The sequence below is a fragment of the Rosa rugosa genome, chromosome 3 (genome assembly GCF_958449725.1).
Source record: "Rosa rugosa chromosome 3, drRosRugo1.1, whole genome shotgun sequence".
Taxonomy (NCBI): Eukaryota; Viridiplantae; Streptophyta; class Magnoliopsida; order Rosales; family Rosaceae; genus Rosa; species Rosa rugosa.
The window spans coordinates 8,234,358-8,255,027 of record NC_084822.1 but is presented as its reverse complement, the minus strand read 5'-3'; the positions used below and the strand labels follow the sequence as shown (position 1 = coordinate 8,255,027).

At 44.6% G+C, this 20,670-nt stretch overlaps 1 protein-coding gene across 1 annotated transcript; it reads left to right on the top strand.

Moving 5' to 3' along the window:
• The first annotated feature begins 4,721 nt into the window (after positions 1-4,721).
• LOC133739758 (transcription factor MYB73-like) lies at positions 4,722-6,026 on the top strand. The gene has a single exon (XM_062167555.1). The coding sequence runs from the start codon at positions 4,895-4,897 to the stop codon at positions 5,771-5,773; it is 879 nt and encodes a 292-aa protein (XP_062023539.1). The 5' UTR covers positions 4,722-4,894; the 3' UTR covers positions 5,774-6,026.
• The last annotated feature ends 14,644 nt before the right edge of the window (positions 6,027-20,670 follow it).

The window sequence follows — 20,670 nt, the reverse complement described above, 5'->3', positions numbered from 1 at the left end:
CTTATTAAACAAAAAGTTATTCATAATTTCATAAAAAATAAACATTTTTTTATAGAAATTACTAAAACAAATAAAAACTCAAATAAATATTGTAGATACAAATAAAGTATAAAACAAATTAAAAAGGCCAATTGACCCTGAAAGATTAAAAAACTTTGACAATAAATTAAATCACAAGGGTATATAGGACAATTATGAAATAGATTTTATTAAGAAAATTGAAAAGAAATGATCCCACAACCTCTACTTTTCTCTCATACTATTTTCTCTCTGCAATAACTACCCATTCAATATATTTCTTTTGCAGATAATTTTTTTTTTTTTTTTTTTTTACAATTAAAATTTTTCTCACACATGCTCTGCATGTGATTGCAGACTAATATATATATCTTCTTATATAATTAAGCCAATTCTTGAGAGAATGATTAAATTTTTGAACTACCATATATGCCCTCACATAATATAAATATTAATAAATAAATTATTTCTATATGAGGATAAGATAGTCAATTGACTATATCATATTTCAAAATATTGCAATACTTCCCATGAAAAAATGAGAAACTTCCTCAAAACCAGGAGAGAAATTTTTGTAATTTTTTTTAATTTAAAAAAATAAAAATAAAAGCCAATTGACATGTGCGGAGCACATGTTAAGGGGTTAGTATATATAGATAGATATATATATCTATACTATTATTAAGAGAAAAGAGTTTGTCAGCCAAAACAGAAAAATTTTACCAAAATATCCCTTAAATATTAAAAAACATTTGAACTGAAATATTTGAGAAAGACAAAATGGTCAATTCACAAATAAAAGAAAAACAAAAAAAATTTAACAAAAAAAAATCAAAAATCAAAAATAAAATATGTGCAGCAATTTTCTCCACATTATGTGGAATAACTTCCCACATAATTACTCACACCCATAGGGTGTGTTTGGAGTCTAGTATGTATGTATGTATCTATATATATATATATATATATATATATATATATATATATATATATATATAATTAAGCAAATAATTAAGCAAATTCTTAAGCACAATGGTTAAATTTTTGAACTACCTATAATGTCCTTAATTAATTAAAACTCTAGAATATATAATCTAACATATAAAGGACATGTTGGTAATTGAAAATATTAGAAACAAAAAAAAGAAAAAGAAGAAGCAAAAACTAACTGTGGGAAGTGAGAGTGAGATAACAAATTTGTAACTACTTTTATAACTGCAATGGTAAAAGAAAAAACAAAAATTATCCTCATGGTTATCTATGTTTTTTTTTTTTTTTATGAGGAAAAAGCAAATTGACATGACATGTTAAGAGGCTAGTATAAACCTGATACGATATGATCATCGCATATTAGAAAGGTAAATTTATGGAAACACACCCAATTCAACTTTAAAAAAGCATGTCATCAAAAAATATAAAAAAATTAAAAAAACTTTAAAATGCAGGCCTAGACATGTCAAAATGCGATTTTTCCGCTAGTACCCAATAGGTGACAATGATGACCCTCAAATTTGTGACTCGTATGCTTATAAGAATGTAAGCAGATAATAAAGGACTTCATTAGTGACCATGTAGTGTGGAAGTGCTCGTAAAGTAGTAGAGGGAAGTGTACGGCTTGTATGACTTATTTGACTTGAACTCCATGCAGGCTTGTAGAAAGACATGGCCGGCTTGAGGGAATGAGATCTTTGTATTTTTAGTTTTTTCTTCTTCTTTTTTTTCTTTAAGAAAAATAATCGCTTATATATACGTGTGAACGAGCAAAAAACTAAACTCTCAATAAGTGTACCCATCTTCCAGTACATACCAAAAGAAAGAGAATATTGTTCAGACTGTGCAGACCTTTTCTGATGGCTTTGGATCTAGTTGAAGAGCTAGTTGAACCTAAACTAACGCAGCTGATTTAACCTTTCCTTCTTCCCCTTCCATCTTCTCGCATATCAATGGAATATGGCAGATAAAATAACAAACCTAGCTATGCCAAACTCGATCATTTTCTCTTTAATAGGTGCAAAGTGCAATGCACAATACTCGATCAAACCCAGAGCCAAAGGCAAGCTTTAGCTTTCCTTCACATCAGTGAATAATTAGTCAGGGGAGCAGAAAGACACAACACCCATTATTAAACAGTAAAGGAAACCTCCCCGACTCTTCCTAACCCACGTGCTAATCGTTTTTTAAGTGTGGAAAAAAAACCCTAGAATTTATAATACTAATAAAGCTCACTGCGAGGCCATAATCCAGTGGGAATATAAAAACTGAGAGAACTAACATATTTCTGCAAAAGGATTATGGTGTTGTGCCCTTTCAAAACTGTTGTAACGGTCACCGAAACGCTGTCGTGTGATGATTTAAAAATGGAGGATTTTGATTTTGGGAGCTAAAATATCTGATTGTGGTGGATAACTGGATATACATAATGAATGCGATCATGTGCAGTGCCTGGGAAAAGCAGCATTCATTGTTGATGATGCACTCTACCTCAGACGAAACATCCTCGACTGTCCATAATCACATGTCCTGGTTCTTGATTTGATCGAAAACAAAAAGAAAGATATCGCATTTACAAGTTTATTTTGGACCCTTTTTTCTTTTTCTTTTTTCCCTTTGAATCTTGGCCTTTCATTTGATGAATTTTGAACCATACGTATTTTTGGAAGGTGATCGAGAGGACTAAATATCTTCAACACCTATTAATGTGTTGACACAAAGTCAGACAATAAACTCAAATTTTATTGTTGCTGATTCGTGAAAATAAAAATAGTTAGATTTTGTTGTAAAATATTCAATTTTTTAAAAGAGAGAAAAACTACGTGAGTCCTAGATCTGAACTAAAACAATTGCTCAACTCAACCAAAAACTTTTGATAAAAAAAAAACAAAAAAAAACATAACCAAAATCTGATCGAGCCGGATATGCAAACTAAAAAACCTAGCTTAACTAGAAAATGACTAGGTTGGATATGTTATGTAAATTTCTAGCAGAATTTGTCATATCCAATAACCATCTGCTGGCACCACAATAAGCAATGCTCCAACACCGTCGTCGATGACGTGAAACACACAAACACCATACTATCAATTGATTGCGAGATCCATATCTCACCTCCACGAACCTAGCAGGGCAATCTACCCCTAGAGGATGTGACCCCAGAAAAACAAAGTAGAAAAATGTGCCATCAATCTTGTTCCATAGACTAAATCCAACACCTTGCAAAAACATAGCCACAAGGCCCCATTCGTTGTCATCATACCCCATGACATTGTCTTGGTCTTTCACCATTGTGAGCTCACAGTGAAGTTAAAAATATAAAAGCTAACTGCGCGCTGAAGAAGTTTTCGTCACTGAATTGGAGAAGGTTTGCAACTTCGCATGCGCTGTCATGATATGAGTTGCTATAGACGAGACCCTAGTGTTAGAGCTTGCCATAAAGCAAAATACATGCATAGCGTAGAGTGTGGATTGACATTGAAAATATTGTAACGTTTATATTTATTAGACATTGTAACATATTACACTGTGAAAATGACATTTTTTCTTGCCAAACTAATCAAGGTAGGGCTGAATTCTATGAATTGATATGTGTTGCCAAAATGGGAATTTATAATACATTGAATAATAATGTACTTTGTCAATGGTCTTAATTAGTAATGTGGGTGACTTAATATTTCAAACCACGAATTTGGTATGTTGTTGAAACCATGAATATACACAAAACAAGGTTGCATCAATGCCCCCAAATAATACCCCATTTCCTTATAAATCAATTCTTTTATAAACCACACAAAATATCTACTTAAAATAGACCAAATAACATCTACTAGAAAATTGCACTACACAAGTACCGAACCCACAGTCGTTAGGTGCAGCAGAATCAACAGAAATCCGGTACTGGTCCATCCCTTGATTCCTATCTTATTTTAGTTAATCCATTATTAGTTTAATTAACCTCTCAAAATTCAAATTTAAAATCCCATCAGAAGGCTACGACGTCGTTTTCACCTCCACCAGAGACTGTTGGAAGTGACCGCCTGTTGTCGGTGGACTGCTACGGCCGTTGGTACATCACACTACTAGCCGCGCGCCAGGTATACAGGCTGGACTGACAACCTGTCAGTCTCGACCCGACTTCCCATTCCGCGACCATTCTTGTCGTTTTCTGCCACATCAGCAATTCCGTGCACCCCAATAAAACAATTAAAAAAAATTAAAATAAAAAAGGAAACCGGACCGAACCCAAAAATCTTCAAATGCTCTCCAGCCTGGCTCAGTCAAACTTATCCTCTCAACTGCCTTAGACCCATCTCCCCCCCTCCACCCAAATTCTCGCGATATTTTCAAACGATTAACTTCCCCTTTCTGTAACTTCCATAACGGCACCAGTCAAAACTGGAAACTAAAATGAAACTAACCCTTTAACCGTCTCTCTCCCTCGAGAAATTAAATTACCCGTTTTACCCCCTCCCGATTATTTCGTGGAAGGATGATGATTATCTTTCCCATCAGCAATCTATGTGTCCTACGTGGCAACGCGTGGTGGTTAATACAGCTGTAGAGTGATGTAACGGGTAACGCTAAAGGGGCAGTAACCGGTTGCCGTGACGCTGCTTTTTAGTTATTACCCGATTCAGTTAACCGGCTCGACCAGTTACCCTAAGCCCACCCTATATAAACCCCTCTCCACTCGTCTCTGACCTTCAACCTCTCTCAGAAAAACTCACAGCGGCGCTCAAACTCAAAAATAGGCCGAGACTCTCCCTCGCCGCCTCTTCAATTTTGTAGAATATATTATATTATATTATATTATATTATATTATCCTCTTTCGTTTTTATTGTTCCTGAATCTAGGGTTTAGGGTTAGGGTTTCGATCGGGATATGGATGGCGAATCGGTTCAGCGGCAACAGAGGGAGTTGGATCGGGTTAAGGGGCCGTGGAGCCCCGAAGAGGACGACTTGCTGAGGAAGCTGGTGCAGCGGCACGGCGCTCGGAACTGGACGCTGATAAGCAAGTCGATTCCCGGCCGGTCCGGCAAGTCGTGCCGGCTCCGGTGGTGCAATCAGCTCTCGCCGGAGGTGGAGCACCGGGCGTTCACGGCGGAGGAGGACGAGATAATCGCGGCGGCGCATTCCAAGTACGGCAACAAGTGGGCCACCATAGCCAGGCTCCTCAACGGCCGTACGGACAATGCGATCAAGAACCACTGGAACTCCACTCTGAAGCGGAAGTACTCGTCCATGGCGGAAGACGGCGTCGTCGGCGGCGGAGGCGGTTCGATCGAGGAGCATCATCACCACCACCACCACCACCACCTCAGGCCGGAGAAGAAATCGGCGACGGTTTCGATGTCTGGCCGCGGATACAGTCCGACTAGCCCGTCCGGATCGGACGTCAGCGACTCCGGCGTGGTGGCTGCAGTGTCGTCGGCGCAGGTGTTCAGGCCGGTGGCGAGAGCAGTGTTGAGGACGGAGTCGCCGCCGAGCCAGAACGGCTTCATCCACAATGAACCGGAGCCGTCGACTCTGCTGACTCTGTCGTTACCTGGTGGCTACTCGACCGAGTTGGCGACTCGTGGAGAAGAAAGAACGACGTCGTTGCAGCAGCAGCAGGAGGAGGAGGAGGCTGAGAATGAGAACAGAACGATGTCGTTTGGGCCGGAGTTCATGTCTTTTATGCAGGAGATGATTAGGAAGGAGGTTAGGAACTACATGGATGACATGAACGGTCAGCACTTTGGTATACCCAAGCTTTCATAATCCCAAAAAAAATAAAAAATATCACACAGTTTTATCTTTCTTAATTAAGATTAGAAATCAAGAAATCAGAATTAGCAAAATATAGGTTTTTTTTTTTTGAATGAAATAATAATGAGGGAATGTACAGGCGGCCTGAGAAGAAGAGCTCAGTTAAGTAATTTATGTCTTTTGTTTTTTTTTTTTTAAATTCTGTTAAGAGTAAATTGAAATCAGATTCCATGTTTGGTTTAAATTTTGGCTGTTTATAGTTTTCTGTTGTTATTGCGATACAGATGGGTGTTTGATTTTGACAGTGGCACTTTGAATTCGAGGTCTAACTGAATTGGGCACATTAAAAACGGATATTTGAAAATATAAAAAAAGAAAAGGAGGTCGTTGCGTTGTTTTCCTTATTTGGTACGGTGGGTTGTACTGGGTTGATGGTACAGATTTTGGACGGAAAAGCATTGTGGTTTGGTGGGACTTTTGACTTTTCAATTTTGTATTATTCCGCGTGTGCGTATTTGTATATTAGTTTCGTAGAGATACAGTACTGTCAGACCCACCGTCGTACTGTACTGTAGTGTACAAATATGTACACTGGCTAGATAATTTTTTTAGATCTATTTTTGTAATTTTATATTGGAAGATATTCCTGAATTTCTTTTTGGTTAAAAATGGATACAGTCATATACTGTAAGTATATCTCTTATTTTTCAAATTATTTATTTTTTTCTGAAAAAAAATGGCCAACACCAAGAACAAATTAAAAACACTACAACCCATCAAAGTTAGGCTTCACTCAAACATCAATTATTTTAATGCATTACTTAAAATTACAAGTTCTTTTTACAGGACATCGGCAAATGACTAATGTTTCATTCATTCACAAAGACAACAAACCTCACAATAAGATTTCAATTCAAGAGACGAGAACATGAAATCGAAAGATGTATATTTGCTATTGATTGAACATTTTAATTTTTGATTTTGGTTTTTGATGAAGGGGAGGGCTCAAAAGCCTTTTTCAAACTAAGATACAATAAGATGTGATGTCAAGAGCCCCATTTTTATCTTCCTTCATATACTCTTCGATAACAGGTCATTAAAATAATGAAGTCATATTTTCAAAGCATGGCCTATATGAACAAGCGAGCCACCATGTTTACACTATAAACATGGGAGATGTACACGTCCAAGAGTTCGTGAGTCAAACTTAAAAATTTTCAATTATAAAGTAAGCAGTAATACTCCACTAAACCAAATAATACCGGACATTCCACTAGAATTTTGGTACAACTATATTACAATGTTAGTTTTTACCCAAAATACAGAGCTCAAAGAAGCAAGCAATCCAACATTTAGTATGTGTGCAGACTCTTGAATATAAAAGAGATTCACGTATAAATTGAGGAAGAAATCCCTTTTTTCCCGAAAAGTAACACGGCTCAAACAACCGAAGGTCCTCCAATGAAGCTTATAAAAGTAGGGGCTGTACAGGAAGAGGCTTGCGAGACATTTGAGTCTGGAGAGCAAGGCTTTAAGCGGTGTGAACCCAGCGATGGCAAACATGGATGGAGCGGAAAAAATTGAGCTTGCAGCCCAAACACCAATGCCGTTGTGGGTGGTGCAGACCATGTACCAGTAGGCTAAGACAACCCTTACTACGAATGCTCAAGTAAATCACAAATCAAATTCTCCCCTCCTATGTAGGAGAGAATTGGATGATAAGCTCACTGAAGCAGAAAGTTGGTCGTAACAAAACTTAGAGTATCTCTGTTATGAATTTGGGAATTGCTTTTCCTGAGTTGACTAGGAGTTGTTGGGTTTACCTTTATTTTCGTTGTGTTAACAACAAAACGGTGATGTCTTGTCCTCGTGGACGAGTCTTTAGCTGTTACGTTATTTTTGACTGCCAGTGTCATGTCGACGTCCCAGCTTTAAGAGCAGTCTATCTTTGGGCCGCGTGTGACCGACTATTCCTCAAGCAAAAGAATAAATAGGGATAAGCGCTATGGACGAGGAGAGCACCAACCTCGTCACAAGGCTCTTTTCTCTGCCTTCCGGAAAAGGACTTCTTGCCTTACTGGTAAGGGCTTTGGTTGTGATCTCTTCGCGACACATTAATCGATACTTAGTGTTGTAGACTAAACAGAGCAATCACTGGGAAGTTTGGAGAAAGCACGGGGTTTGCTAAAGCGTGACTTTAGCTTCGCTGGGTTGCGGTGGTACTGACAGTCGGCTCCTGGGGAGACTAGGACTGGAAGTGCGGTCGCGGGGTTTCAACGAGGTTGAAGGTTTGCTCCGGGGAGGCTTGATAATCTGTGCGATTAGTTGAGTTGAGAGTTGTTTTGCATTCATCCTTGAACCCTGTTATTTATATCTAGGGTTTCCGACTGTTCCTTGCCCTAGACGGATTATTGATTGACGTTTCCTATTCAATCTTCGCTACTTGACTCCGATAAGGTCTCGTGCTCCTTACAGATTACGGCATGGATGAAGCCCTAACCCAAACCCTAGTAGACTTATTTTTGAGCCGTAGGTATCGGCCCGCTACGCGGAATCCACTAAAGGAACTTGCCAAAATTACTTTTGGGCTCAAACATTGCCCCCAGGCCCCGAAAGCAGGCCCGCTAACATGTAACTGATTGAAGGGGACTAAAACGACACGCCTACTGCTTGAAACGAGGCCATTAATGAGGGTCGCGTCCATTCGCTTTGCAAAACATCATTTCATCATATCGTTTCCCTCACAAAATCTTTTATTTAAATTCCGCAGCCACTTTAGACTTGTCACATCAGAAACCCTTTCAGTCTCTTAAACCCAGAAATCCTCTTACTGCCAACATCCTCCTCGCAGAAACCCAGAAATGGCTCCCCCAAAGAAGATAGTCATCGATCAAGAAGAGGAACTTAGTGAAAGTGTTGCCCACACTTGGGGAACCAGCATTGGTGCCCGCTGTCATATCCACACTACTATCCAGAGACCTCTGCTTCTCCGGCTCCTAAATCATCACGCCGGCCTGGGCCCAGCGCCGCGAGATTCTCTTCTGGCCGACGCTATTGCCTTCTACGGACTGCCCATCCGTCAACCCATCCCCATCCTTCGAAGGACTCCCGGGGATTTCAGCAGTTGGGGTGCACAGAACTATCGAGCGAAAATAGGGCACTGGCCGTCCTCTATTAGCGCGGCAGAGCTTTCCTGGTATCGCGAGGTGCGAGCGCGAGATCTGGCTCACTGGAACGTGGCAGGTATCGCTCATACTATTGATCTTTGTTTTCGCCTTCCGCGCGGTGGCAATCGCTCACCGCTCGCTGCCTTTCTTTGCTTTTGGAACACCGCCACCAACACCTTCGATTTTCGATTTGGCCAAATGAGTGTCACATTATTGGATATCCTCACCATCACCGGCCTACCCATCGACGGCGAGCCCTACCTGCATGGCCAATTTGACTCTGTTACTTTCACTTCAACCATGGCCCAAAACGGTCGCAGCGCTCATAGCGGCTCTTATCCACGGTGGCTGACCTATTACCGCAGGGAACATAATGCCACTGGCGGAATTGCTTTTTTGGAATACTGGCTCTGCAAGTTCATCTTCTGCACTTCCGCCAATAAACCTATTGGCGCTTGGACTCTCCTAGCGACGGCCCTCTACAACAGCCGCCGCATTGGGCTCGGACAACCAGTGTTGGGCGCCCTTTATCGTACCCTGTATCAGGCCACCATGCATCATTTTGAGACTAGCATCTCTGGCCCTTTTTGGATCCTTGATTTCTGGATTCAAACATATTTCCCATACTTCCGCCGCGATGACATCCCACTGCTTCCACCGGCTGATCAACTCTTAGGTCGGTGGCTCAGTCGTGAGGAAAGGTACACATCCCCTCCTTATTCTGAGTGCTTCACATATCTGTACCTTCTGCATGAAATGCCCTTTTACGACCTAGTGTTGGGCAGAAGGTTCCCCTCTCCACTTGAAAATGGGTTCCTGCCTGGCGCTCCCCACTATAGTGATCGCGCGGGCTTGACCTTTCGCCGCGCGATCTCATGCTCGGACATCAGGCTCGCTACTGAAGAACTTAGTTATGAGCTTTAAGCTCCTAACCATTTTGCGCGCCAGTTCGGCCTTGCCCAATTAGTGCCATTCCCCCTTTATGATGCCTGGAACTACAACACCTCTTGGCGTAGAATTGGCCCTGTTTCTGGGTCTCCGCCAGCGCAAAACATGCTCGCGCTGGTTGATCTTCCTAATTGGGCCAACGACATTGCTCCCGTGGATGCGACCGAGGAAGGATACAAGCAATGGTGGTCAGAAGTTTCTGTTAATTGTTGGGGACAAAGATATGATGAGCTCTTCGCGACCATCTTCGAGGAACTCAGATATCCTTATGAGGCTGACACCGAGCTACTTGCCCGCTTTCCTGAAGATGCCGCACAACCCCCACCACCTAAGCCGGCTCCGCGACCCGTGCGAGCCCCGCGTCCGGTCCAGGCTAGTATTGTAATTCGCGAGCCCCCTCAAGAGGTAATTGCCTTAGTCCACATTTCCATTCTTTCTTTATGCTTTCCCCATTTTAACTCAAATTTTATCGCATCAGGGAAGTGTGCCACCTTCTAGCAATCGCGCAGTTAGTGCTTCTCCAGTCACTGGTCAGTCCGGGAAGCAAAAAGCATTAGCGACGGAGCCTGAAGTCAAAGACTCATCGTCTGATGATGATGACTCGCAAACAGTAAGGATTTTCCTGCTTATAATCTCCCAACGTTTTCTTTCCAGGAGTCTAATCCTTTACCCCTGGCAGATTGCCGCCGTCTTGGCCTGAAAGCGCAGTCGCTCTGACCCTCGAACTGATCCATAGGCAGAAGATGAACCACTCGCTGATCGATTAGTAATACATACTCAAAAGCGAGCATTAGAATCTTCTTTTCACTGTGCACCAGTATAACGCTCCTCATTTGCAAGTTCGTCGCAGGTCCTCCAAACAAGTTGGGGAAGGGTCCTCAGCTGCTAGTGAAGACGCGTCTGCCTCACAGGCCCCAGCGCCAACTGACTCCAACAATCCTCCATCTTATGCTGGCGACGCAAATAATATGCAATTGGCCCTGATCCCAGTGCAGGTCGTAGTTGATAGCTCGCCTGAGGTTGAAGAGAGAATGCTGCTTCCAGATGCACCCCGCGAGCAGATAACTGCAACCATCACCCTGGAACAGGTAGCGCCTGATTCGGTTCCAGTCTCTGGCGAGGTTGATCAAGAGCCAGTGCCAACAGCCATTCCCCGCGAGTTACCTGTCGAAGAGGTATTACTTTCCTCTTAAACCAGCACTCTACGTTGATTCCTATCTTCATCCTTGGACTTTCTAATCCTTCATCCTTAAAACCAGAACCCTGGCCCTGTCGAGGAAGTAGCTGCTGCTGCTGTGGAGGTACCTGGCGCTAACCCTGCTGAACCAGGTGGTGAAGTCGCGGATAATCAAGGACCTGTCCTTGATGCCCCCCAAGCACCTGAAGAAGGAAATGGGGTGAATCCTGAGCCGGAAGCAGTTCTTGCTGCGGACCCTCTCGAGATCCTTATCGCTGCTGTCCCAAATCCGCCTCCTGCGCCTCCTTCCAGGCTGGAAAGGCTTGCGCGCGTACTTGAGGTGACTCCTCCTGGAGTTATAGATGATGCTAGAGAAGGCCTCCGCCGCCTCCTGGGTCCTGATATCTTGATACCTGGAGCGGCTGTCAGGGATTTGGAATTTCTAAGGGTTCTTCGTCGCGAGCGCGCCATTACCGATGATCAATTTATCGACATAGACGAACTGTTGCAGAATCTCCCCCAGTGGCTCAACGAAAAGGCGGCCGCGACCGCGCAAGCCAGACAAGCCCAGGCCCAATATCAGGGCCTCGCTCAACAGATTGACTCTTCTCATGATGTTTTGGGAGAACGAGCTCTCCTTGTTAGAGACTTGAGGCTCACGAAAAATCACCTCCGCTCCCAAATCCAAGATTTTCAGGCCCACATCCAAGATCTTCAGGCCCAACTAGCTGCAGTGACGGCCCGGCTAGACCATGAAGAACCCCTACTGGAGCAACTTTTAGCGGCCTCGGAGATACTGTCTCAAAACCTAGCCCAAGCTCGCGAGGTGGTCCGACAAGCAGAACGAGCCGCCACTGATGCCAGCTTTCGTTTGGATCAGCACTTCCTCCGCTTAACTTATGCAGGCCGAAAACTTTAGGCCTCTAGTATTAGGCCCATTTTGTATGAACAATATTACTTAATATCATTATTAAACATTCAGGCCACATTGCTTGGCCCAAATATGTTTAAGTTTACCTGTTATAAAGTGCTTAATTTCGCTTCTATCGCTTATTAAAACCGATTTGAAAAGATAACCTCGGAACGGAGCGGTTATCTTCTCGACAACTGCTCCGTTTCCCACGCGTCTTCAGCCTCCTTCATTTCCGAGGTCTTGGCATTTAATCATCATTGATGGTGTTGACTCATTTTCAACTGTCCATCGGAGGGTTGAGGCCACTGATGTTGGCTCTATAAATACCTGTACTTGGCAGGGGAGAGGATACACACCACCATGGCTTACCCAGAAATAACTCTGCAAGCCCTGCTTCTCTTCCTTCTATTTCTGAAATCCTCTCCATATCCCCTCGTTCTTAGCCTCTAAATCTTAGGCCTTATGGCATAATCTCATTTCCTGGGTAGGCCTTATGGCTTAATCTCAGGTCCATCCGCATGTCTTTGGTTTCTGAAAATCCGGATGGCATTCTCCGGTTTCAGTTAGACTGAAGGAAACGCGGCGCTCCTAACGCGGGATACCATATTATGGGGAGTCCCTCTCCTCAGATTTCCCCGCGCGGAGCAGGACGAAGAAGGGCGGAAGGCCACTTTGGGTCGACTGTTCTTCTTCCGCGGCCTACCTCTGGGGTCGGATTGTCAGACTTCTGTTTTTCCCCTGGAGGTAGGTGAGGTAGCTGGGTCGTGCTGCAGCGCTGATTCCATCTCCATCCTGGAGGATAACCTACTAGAAGGGTTGTGACGGATTATTTCCTTCCCTCTCCTTACAGTACAGATGATAGCGGCTGCGACTCAGATCAGAGGAGGGTGGAGGAAGGCCGAGTAGTAGCGAACCTTTCGCTAGCCCTCTCCTGATGCAAGATCCAGAAACTCTTAAAAGATCTGAAATCCATTGTTTCCAGCCACTCTTTGGCTTTGTAATAGATGTAAATTCTGCAAATGCGTTGTATTGCTTTTGGCCGCAAAGCCACTCTATGAATGTATGTTTCTGAGTTTAATGGAAAATTTTACTTAAAAAATAGGGCCTCTGGCATAGGCCCCTTTCATATATCCTTAACACATATTGTCAAGTGCGTTGAACGAAAGAAAGATATAACAACAAAAATTGCAAAAATTGGCACAAACAAGGCCTAGATGTATAGAGAGTTGCCCCCCTAGTGTTCTTAGGTGAAGCGAATACAGGAGGAGGCCACAGGAAAGGCTTGACTGTAGGGGATGATGCGAGCCAAGGAAGACTATGGTTGCCCCCCTGTCGGAGGAGCAGGCTGATCCGATGGTTCTTCAAACTCCCAAACACTAGGGTAATACTTTTTCAGAAACCGACCGTTAATAGGATTGCGGTGAAGATCGCCATCCAAATCCTTGAGGTGGAAGGCTCTGCGCTCCAGAATTCTGTGAATCACAAAGGGTCCTTCCCAACGCGGTGTCCATTTACCACGGCCAGTCAACTTTTCACCAAATGGAAGTACTGTCTTCCAAACGAGTTCACCTTCTTTGTAACTGCGTCAGCGCGTTCTCTTATCGTAGGCGCAAGCTATGCGTTGATTTTCCATCACTAAGTTATCCAAAGCCTCTAAGCGATGCCCGCTAAGGTCTTCATGTTCTTGCCACATAGCTTGGACATAATCTTCACCGATCAAATGATGTTGATCTTGGACGCGTAGAGAGTGAACATTGATTTCCAATGGCAGAACGGCGTCGTGACCAAACATGAGTGCATAAGGCGTTGTGGCAGTAGGGTTCCGCTTGGAAGTGCGATAGGCCCACAATGTCTCATACAGTGTTTCATGCCACTGGCGAGGATTGACGACTAGCATTTTCTTCAAGAGGGTGAAGATAATCTTGTTACTAGCCTCCGCTTGACCGTTGGACTGAGCGTAGTAGGGTGTGCTATGGATAAATTTTATGCCCAAGTCATTGATGAGCTGCTCTACGTTGCCACCCATGAATGCTGCCCCCCTGTCCGAGACCAAAACTTCAGGGACCCCAAACCTGCAGATAAGATGTTGAAAGATGAATTGGCGAATGGTTGCGCCAGAGGCCTCTTTCAAAGGTTCGGCTTCCACCCACTTCGTGAAGAAGTCAGTAGCGACTATGATGAATTTGTGTTGGAGGGAAAAATGAGGATGAATCATCCCAATCAGATCCAAAGCCCAGCCTCGCGCAGGCCAAGGTTTAATAATAGGTTGCATGGGAATATTGGTGATGTGCTGGACTGGTCCAAGAGCCTGACAATCTTGGCAACCCTTCGCGAAGGCGATACAGTCCTTCAAAATGCTGGGCCAATAAAATCCATGTCTCCTGATCAACCAACGCATCTTTGGACCTGCTTGATAGGCTCCACATACGCCCGCATGTGCCTCGCGCATTAACCATTTCGCTTCTCGGCCATAGACACACCGGAAGTCTATGCCATCTTCTCCTCGTCGTCGCAGCTCGTCGCCTCTGAGGAAGTAGTTTAGCGCCAGAAAACGCAGCTTTCTGTCTGTAGTGGGATCTGGCTGCTTGAGGTAAGCAATCAAAGGATCGCGCCAATCGACGTCAATAGAATCTAATGCTGCCACCGTATTTCATCTGGAGGATCCGTTCTTGCGAGCCACGAAGGTAGCGTGTGGCGCTCAACTTTCAGAATGCGCTCTCGAACCCCATATTTCAGAGTGACGCCTGTAGCCAACTGAGCGAGTTCGTTAGCCTCAAAGTTGCGCTCGCGAGGAATGTATTCCAAATCCACGTCATCAAATTGGTCTAAAAGGTCGACGACGCGATTCATGTAGGGAACGAGCAAGTGACTTGCACATCTGTATTTCTTGCGAAGCTGGTTGATGACGAGCAAAGAGTCACTGCGTACCTGGACGCCGCGCACTCCTAGTTCCAGTAACACTTCTAGGCCTATGATGAGGGCCTCGTATTCTGCTTGGTTGTTAGTACAACAGAATTCTAGCTGGAAAGAATATGAAAAACGATCACCTGTTGGGTTTTCCAGAACAACCCCTGCACCTGCCAGTGTATCTGTCCTTGAGTTGTCGAAGTACAATACCCAGGGTTGGAGTGAAACTGTGGCTTGATATAACATGGCATACTCGGACAGACACGCTAGATAAGGGCGACTGACAGTTTCAGCAGCGACCTCTAAGTCCCTCACCGCTGGGACGTCCAGCATTGGGTGATGTGCCAAAAAGTCGGCGATGGCCTGACCTTTTACTGCCTTTTGTGGAACGTATGGTAGAGAGAACTCGGATAAGGCTAGCACCCACTTGCCAATGCGACCTCTCAAAATAGGTCGCGATAGCATGTACTTAACTAGGTCGGTCTGAGCAATGATGCAAGTGGTAAAGGATAACATGTAGTATCGCAACTTGCATGCAGAGAAGTACAATGTAAGGCACAACTTTTCCATTGGAGTATACCTTGTTTCTCAATCTGTGAGTGTCCGACTGAGGTAAAAAATGGCATGCTCGACACCTTCCTCATCATCCTGGGCGAGTAGGCTGCCAATGGAAGCCTCTGCTGCTGAAATATACAGTTTCAATGGAAGTCCATTTCTAGGGGGAACAAGCACTGGCGGGCTCGCCAAATAGGCCTTAATTTTGTCAAAAAACCTCTTGATGTTTAGGTTCCCATACGAACTCGTTCTGTCCCTGCAATTTCAGTAGTGGGCAAAAAGGCTGGATTTTACCTGCAGAGTTAGATATGAAACGTCTCAAAAAATTGATTTTACCCAACAGACACTGCAGCTCCTTCTTCGTTCGCGGGGGAGATGCGTTAATGACTGCGCTTGCTTTATCCTTAGGGACCTCAATACCCCTTTGATGGACAATAAATCCGAGGAAATCTCCTGCCTGAACGCCGAAAACTCATTTAGCGGGGTTCATCTTGAGCTTGTGCAGCCGCATTCGTTCGAAGACCTTTCTGAGATCCGTGATATGATCCCCTCGTTTCTTAGACTTGACGACCACGTCATCGATATAAACCTCTAAAATCTTCCCAAGTATGTCGTGGAAGATCAAGTTCATGGCTCTTTGATACGTTGCCCCAGCATTCTTCAAACCGAAAGGCATGACCACATATTCAAAAACTCCCGCAAACCCTGGGCAACGAAATGCGGTCTTGTGTCTATCTTCCTCCGCGACCGGGATCTGGTGGTATCCTGCAGTGCCGTCCATGAAGGACAACAATTCATGCCCCGCCACTGCACCTACCAACATATCCGCGACCGGCATGGGGTAGACGTCTTTAGGTGTAGCGGTATTAAGGTCTTTGTAGTCCACGCAGACCCTCATTTTGCCATTCTTTTTGCGGACTGGCACAATATTGGACAACCACTGATTGTTTTTGGCCACCCGAATGATGCCTGACTTGTGCATCTTCTCTACTTCCTCTTTGACCAGAACTTGGGTCTCGGAGTTCATCATTCGTGGTTCTTGCTTCACAGGCCTCTTGTCAGGGAGTGTTGGCAGCTGATGGCAAACCAAATCTGGTGACAGGCCGGGCATGTCTTCGTATTTCTCTGCGAAGCAGTCTTTGAATTCTAGTAATAAGTCAATGAGCCTCTGTTTCTCACTAGGCTCTAAATAAGCACTGACAGCCACTTTCATAGGCTCATCTGCTGTTCCAAGATTGACCTTCTCGGTAAGATCCCTGACCTTAGGGGGAGTATCATCCAGTGCTGCTGGCGCCAACTGAATTTCTTCTTCTTTTTCTTCTGCTTGGTCAGAGAACTCTTCATTTATCATTTCTAAGGTCGCGATGTGACCGTAGGCCTCTCTTTCCACCCAGTATGATGATAGCCGTATGTGCAAAGAGTGGAAGGCCTCTATCCCTTCTTCTGGAAGGTCGTAATCCATTAAATATTTAGAGGGCTGGGCACAACGTGGCTTGGCCTTTCTAAGCCTTCCTTCGCAAGCGTAAGCCCCCACTGTGCCAATTCGGAGGCCGTCACCCCTGTGGGGTGGCCTCTATCATCGATGCCACTGACCTGCAATGGAGTAATCGACTCTAAATAGTACCTGACATCTACATAATTTGCGGAAACCGAAAATGGGCGAGGGTCTGCCTTGATTATCTCTGCTCTGTCTGTGACCCTCTTCCACATAATCAGTTCCTGGTGAAGAGTTGACGGAACACAGTAGCTCCGGTGAATCCAGTCTCGACCTAGTATGGCGCTATATGCAGCATAGCAATCTGTAACAAAGAAAGCATAGACTCCCTCAGCGGGGCCTACCTTGATACGTAGAAATAATAAGCCCAATGTTTTTGTTACAGTCCCCGCGAAGTTCTTCAGCGTAAGGGGGGTAGACTGGATTTTCTCCTTCTTGATCCCCAGTAGATGCATAGTTTTGGTGGTGATGACGTTGACTGCCGCTCCAGTGTCAACCATGATTTTGCTAACCTTGATTCCACCAATCTCCGCCGTGATATACAAAGGTCTCATGTGTTGAACCATGGCTGGTGTTGGTCTTGTAAAGCCCATGAAGGACTCTTTGCTGGTGGCATCCTTGGTTTCTTGAGACACTGCCTCCTCAACATGTGTTGTTGTAGCCGACGACGTAATCTGCAAAGGTTGTTCATTGCTCTCCTCAGTTTCAATGCACTCTTGCGCGGCGACTGGCAGTGCGTATTTTACAGAAAGCACGTAAACCATGTTACAAGAGGTATCAACTGTATTAGTCCCGTCTAGGTCTTCCTCCAGGTTGAGCTTGGGCTCATCCGCCGGAATGTCGGTGTTGAACTATTTAGCCAAACGGTCTACCAATGATTCTTCTATAAGGCCCTTTATCTCGCACTGGTCGTATTCCTGTACTGCTGCAACCTGTTTAGAGGGGTTTGACTTTTGTCCCCTTACTGCAACCAGATCTGAATCTGATCCTTCAACTTGACACAGTCGGCTGTGTTGTGATTCCACAAATTGTGGAGCTTACAATATTTTTTCCCCCTTAATTGCTCCGGTTTGGGGAATTGTCCGAAGTCGGTCTTCACGATCTTCGCAGCGATCATCTCATCTAGGATCTCATGAGCTTTATTCGCATTATAAGTGTAACTTGCGAATTCAGGTTTAGTGAAGACCACCGACTTGAGTTTCATTGGCTCTTTACACAGCTTCAGCTGCTTTAGCGTTGAAGCCTTTTTCCCGGTGAGTTCCAGGGCAGCTATCTCGTCTTCTTCAGACTCATCAGCCTCCGCTGTACTAGATTCCTCACTCTTGTAGTAAGGATCAAAGGAACTGGATTGATGGCTGAGCGCAGCCACTGTTCGGCGTTTCCCTGGGATGTATGTCCCCTTCGAAGCGTTTTTCATAGCGTCCATCTCCCTGAGCAAGTGCTCGAAACTTCCTACTTCTGTGATCAGTTCCCCCATGGAATTGAACATGCTTCCATGCTGTTTTTTGCGTTGACGGGGCTCTAAGCCTTTGATACTTCACCAGTTCTTTCTCCGGCAGAATCACGTTCAACTTTCCTTTCTGGATCTGAAAGCGCTGAAGGTACATGACAGCGGATTCAGTTGGCTACTGAGCCATCTGAGTGAGTGAAGCTAGATCTACTTCCGGCTCGATAGTCCCGAAGGTTTCCTTGAACAGCTTTTCCATCGCGGGCCAACTCGCAACTGATCCCGGTTGCAGCTTAGTGAACCAGGTGAAGGCAGACCCCGATAAAGAAGTAGCGAAGATGTTACACTTCAGATTGTCGTCGTTCTGGTACTGGCCACACTGTACTCGAAACCTAACCAAATGGGCCGCGACATTTTCGACTTCCTCTCCCGAGAAAGTAGAGAACGTAATGTTCTTATATCCCCTAGGATAAGGTGTCTGTGTAATATGCTGTGGGAAGGGCCCCTGGTAGGCCTCCTCCAGGTTAGGCCTCTGGTTCGCGGCCCTGATCATTGCTTCTACCTCCTCTTTCCTTAAATATCTTGGATCAGGAGGAGGTGGGTGAGCCACTGTATCATCAACTGGCCAGCTCAACAATGGCGCATGTGAAGCCTGATTAACCAAAGATATGTCGCCTCCTTGGGTCATTTTGTGTCTGGTTGACATCTGTGACGTAAAACCCACTGCTGGCTGACCCTTTGTGACTTTCGCTGGACTTTCAACCTGGTCGATACCATAATGGCTTGCTGGAGGTTGATCGTGGTGCACGTATTCAACTCCGTCGCTATCGTATTGGGGAAACAGGCTATTATATGAAAGGGCCCCTTCATTGATTTTCAAAGTCCTGGCCCCTTGTGTGACTGATGACGCGGCGTTGTTCTTCCCACCCGTTGCCAGAGTAGTTTCTTTACCTTTGACTGATGCGACAGCAGTGGATGTGGTCGTACTGCCGCCGCTTGCTTTTTCTCGAGCATTTGGTGGTATGTACTTGCCAGATATGGGGGACTGACCTAGAGAGCCCAGAATGGCACTAGGATCTCCCAGTGTTTTATGTAGAACCTCTCTGGTCTGATCGAGGTCAGTCTTCTGCATGGCCATCTGGGTTGCGACGTTGGATCCTTCTTTGCGAATCGTTGAGACTTCTGAAACGATGTGTTTGCTTGCGACCAACAGCTCTTCGTGGTTCTTCTGCATTTTTTGGTTCAAGCCATCCAATTGACCTTGTGTTTGTTGTGCCCCTAGCTCAAGCCTCTGGACCGAGATCGTGAACTCATCAAGCCGTCGACGGTCCTCCGCAAGAGCTTTTTCCATCTTCTCATGGTATGCAGCAGAATTCTGTTGAAGGATATTAAGCCGCTCTTCTATGGTCACATTTTCTGGAACAATAATAGGCACAAAGTCAATAGTTGTAACTGCGCTCGCGGCTACCTGGGTGATGCTAGACGTATCGCCAGCCTGATTAGGCTGGGCGGCGGGAACTTTCTCGCCTTCAGCAGTAGGATGTTGATTTCCTCCTCGTTCAGTTGACATCTCTGTCGATGGAGGGTGGGGAGAAAATCTTTGGATTACTTGTTCTTCGGAAAGACCACGACAGTCTGCACGCGAGTGCGGTCTGTAACTGGAGGTCTTATGTTTTAGGCAGTTAACGTAAACCTTTTGATAAGGGTTTGCGCTTGACTTCCCAATGGATTCTGGAAGTCTGAATTGAAAGTAGCTAAATTCAATAAGACACTGTGAATCAAGGTTTAGACGTGCGGCCCAAGTATAGTCGCCTAGACACAAACTTTCTTTCAAATCCTTTGGGCAACCTTACTGAAATGGCCAAGTGGGGGAGGGCGAACAAAAGAGGCAGAATCCATTTTGGCATGAACTACTCCCACATAGTGGTTTAGGCCCATTTGTACGCATTTCTGGATTCAATAACCTGTTATGAACGTTGTCCCCTTTCTAGACACCATTTCACATAGGCTATACTTACTAAGATGAGAAAGATCATAAGTGTGAAGACAGTTCAACAAGTGTTAATAAAAACCGCCCTTAACCTTAAGGGACCTGAACTAGGCACCAATAAGGAGTTTAGGTCAATATTAACAAAAGAGACTTCACCTATTCCGTTATGATTCACAACCCCTTACTAGCCTCAACTTCTTAATAGTGGTGTGATTTACAACTCACAGTAAGTCCCACTGGGCATGCCAAAATGTTTGGCTCCAATTTTGTTGCAGCTGGTCAACAGTCTCTTTTCTGCGCGGGCGTGCCA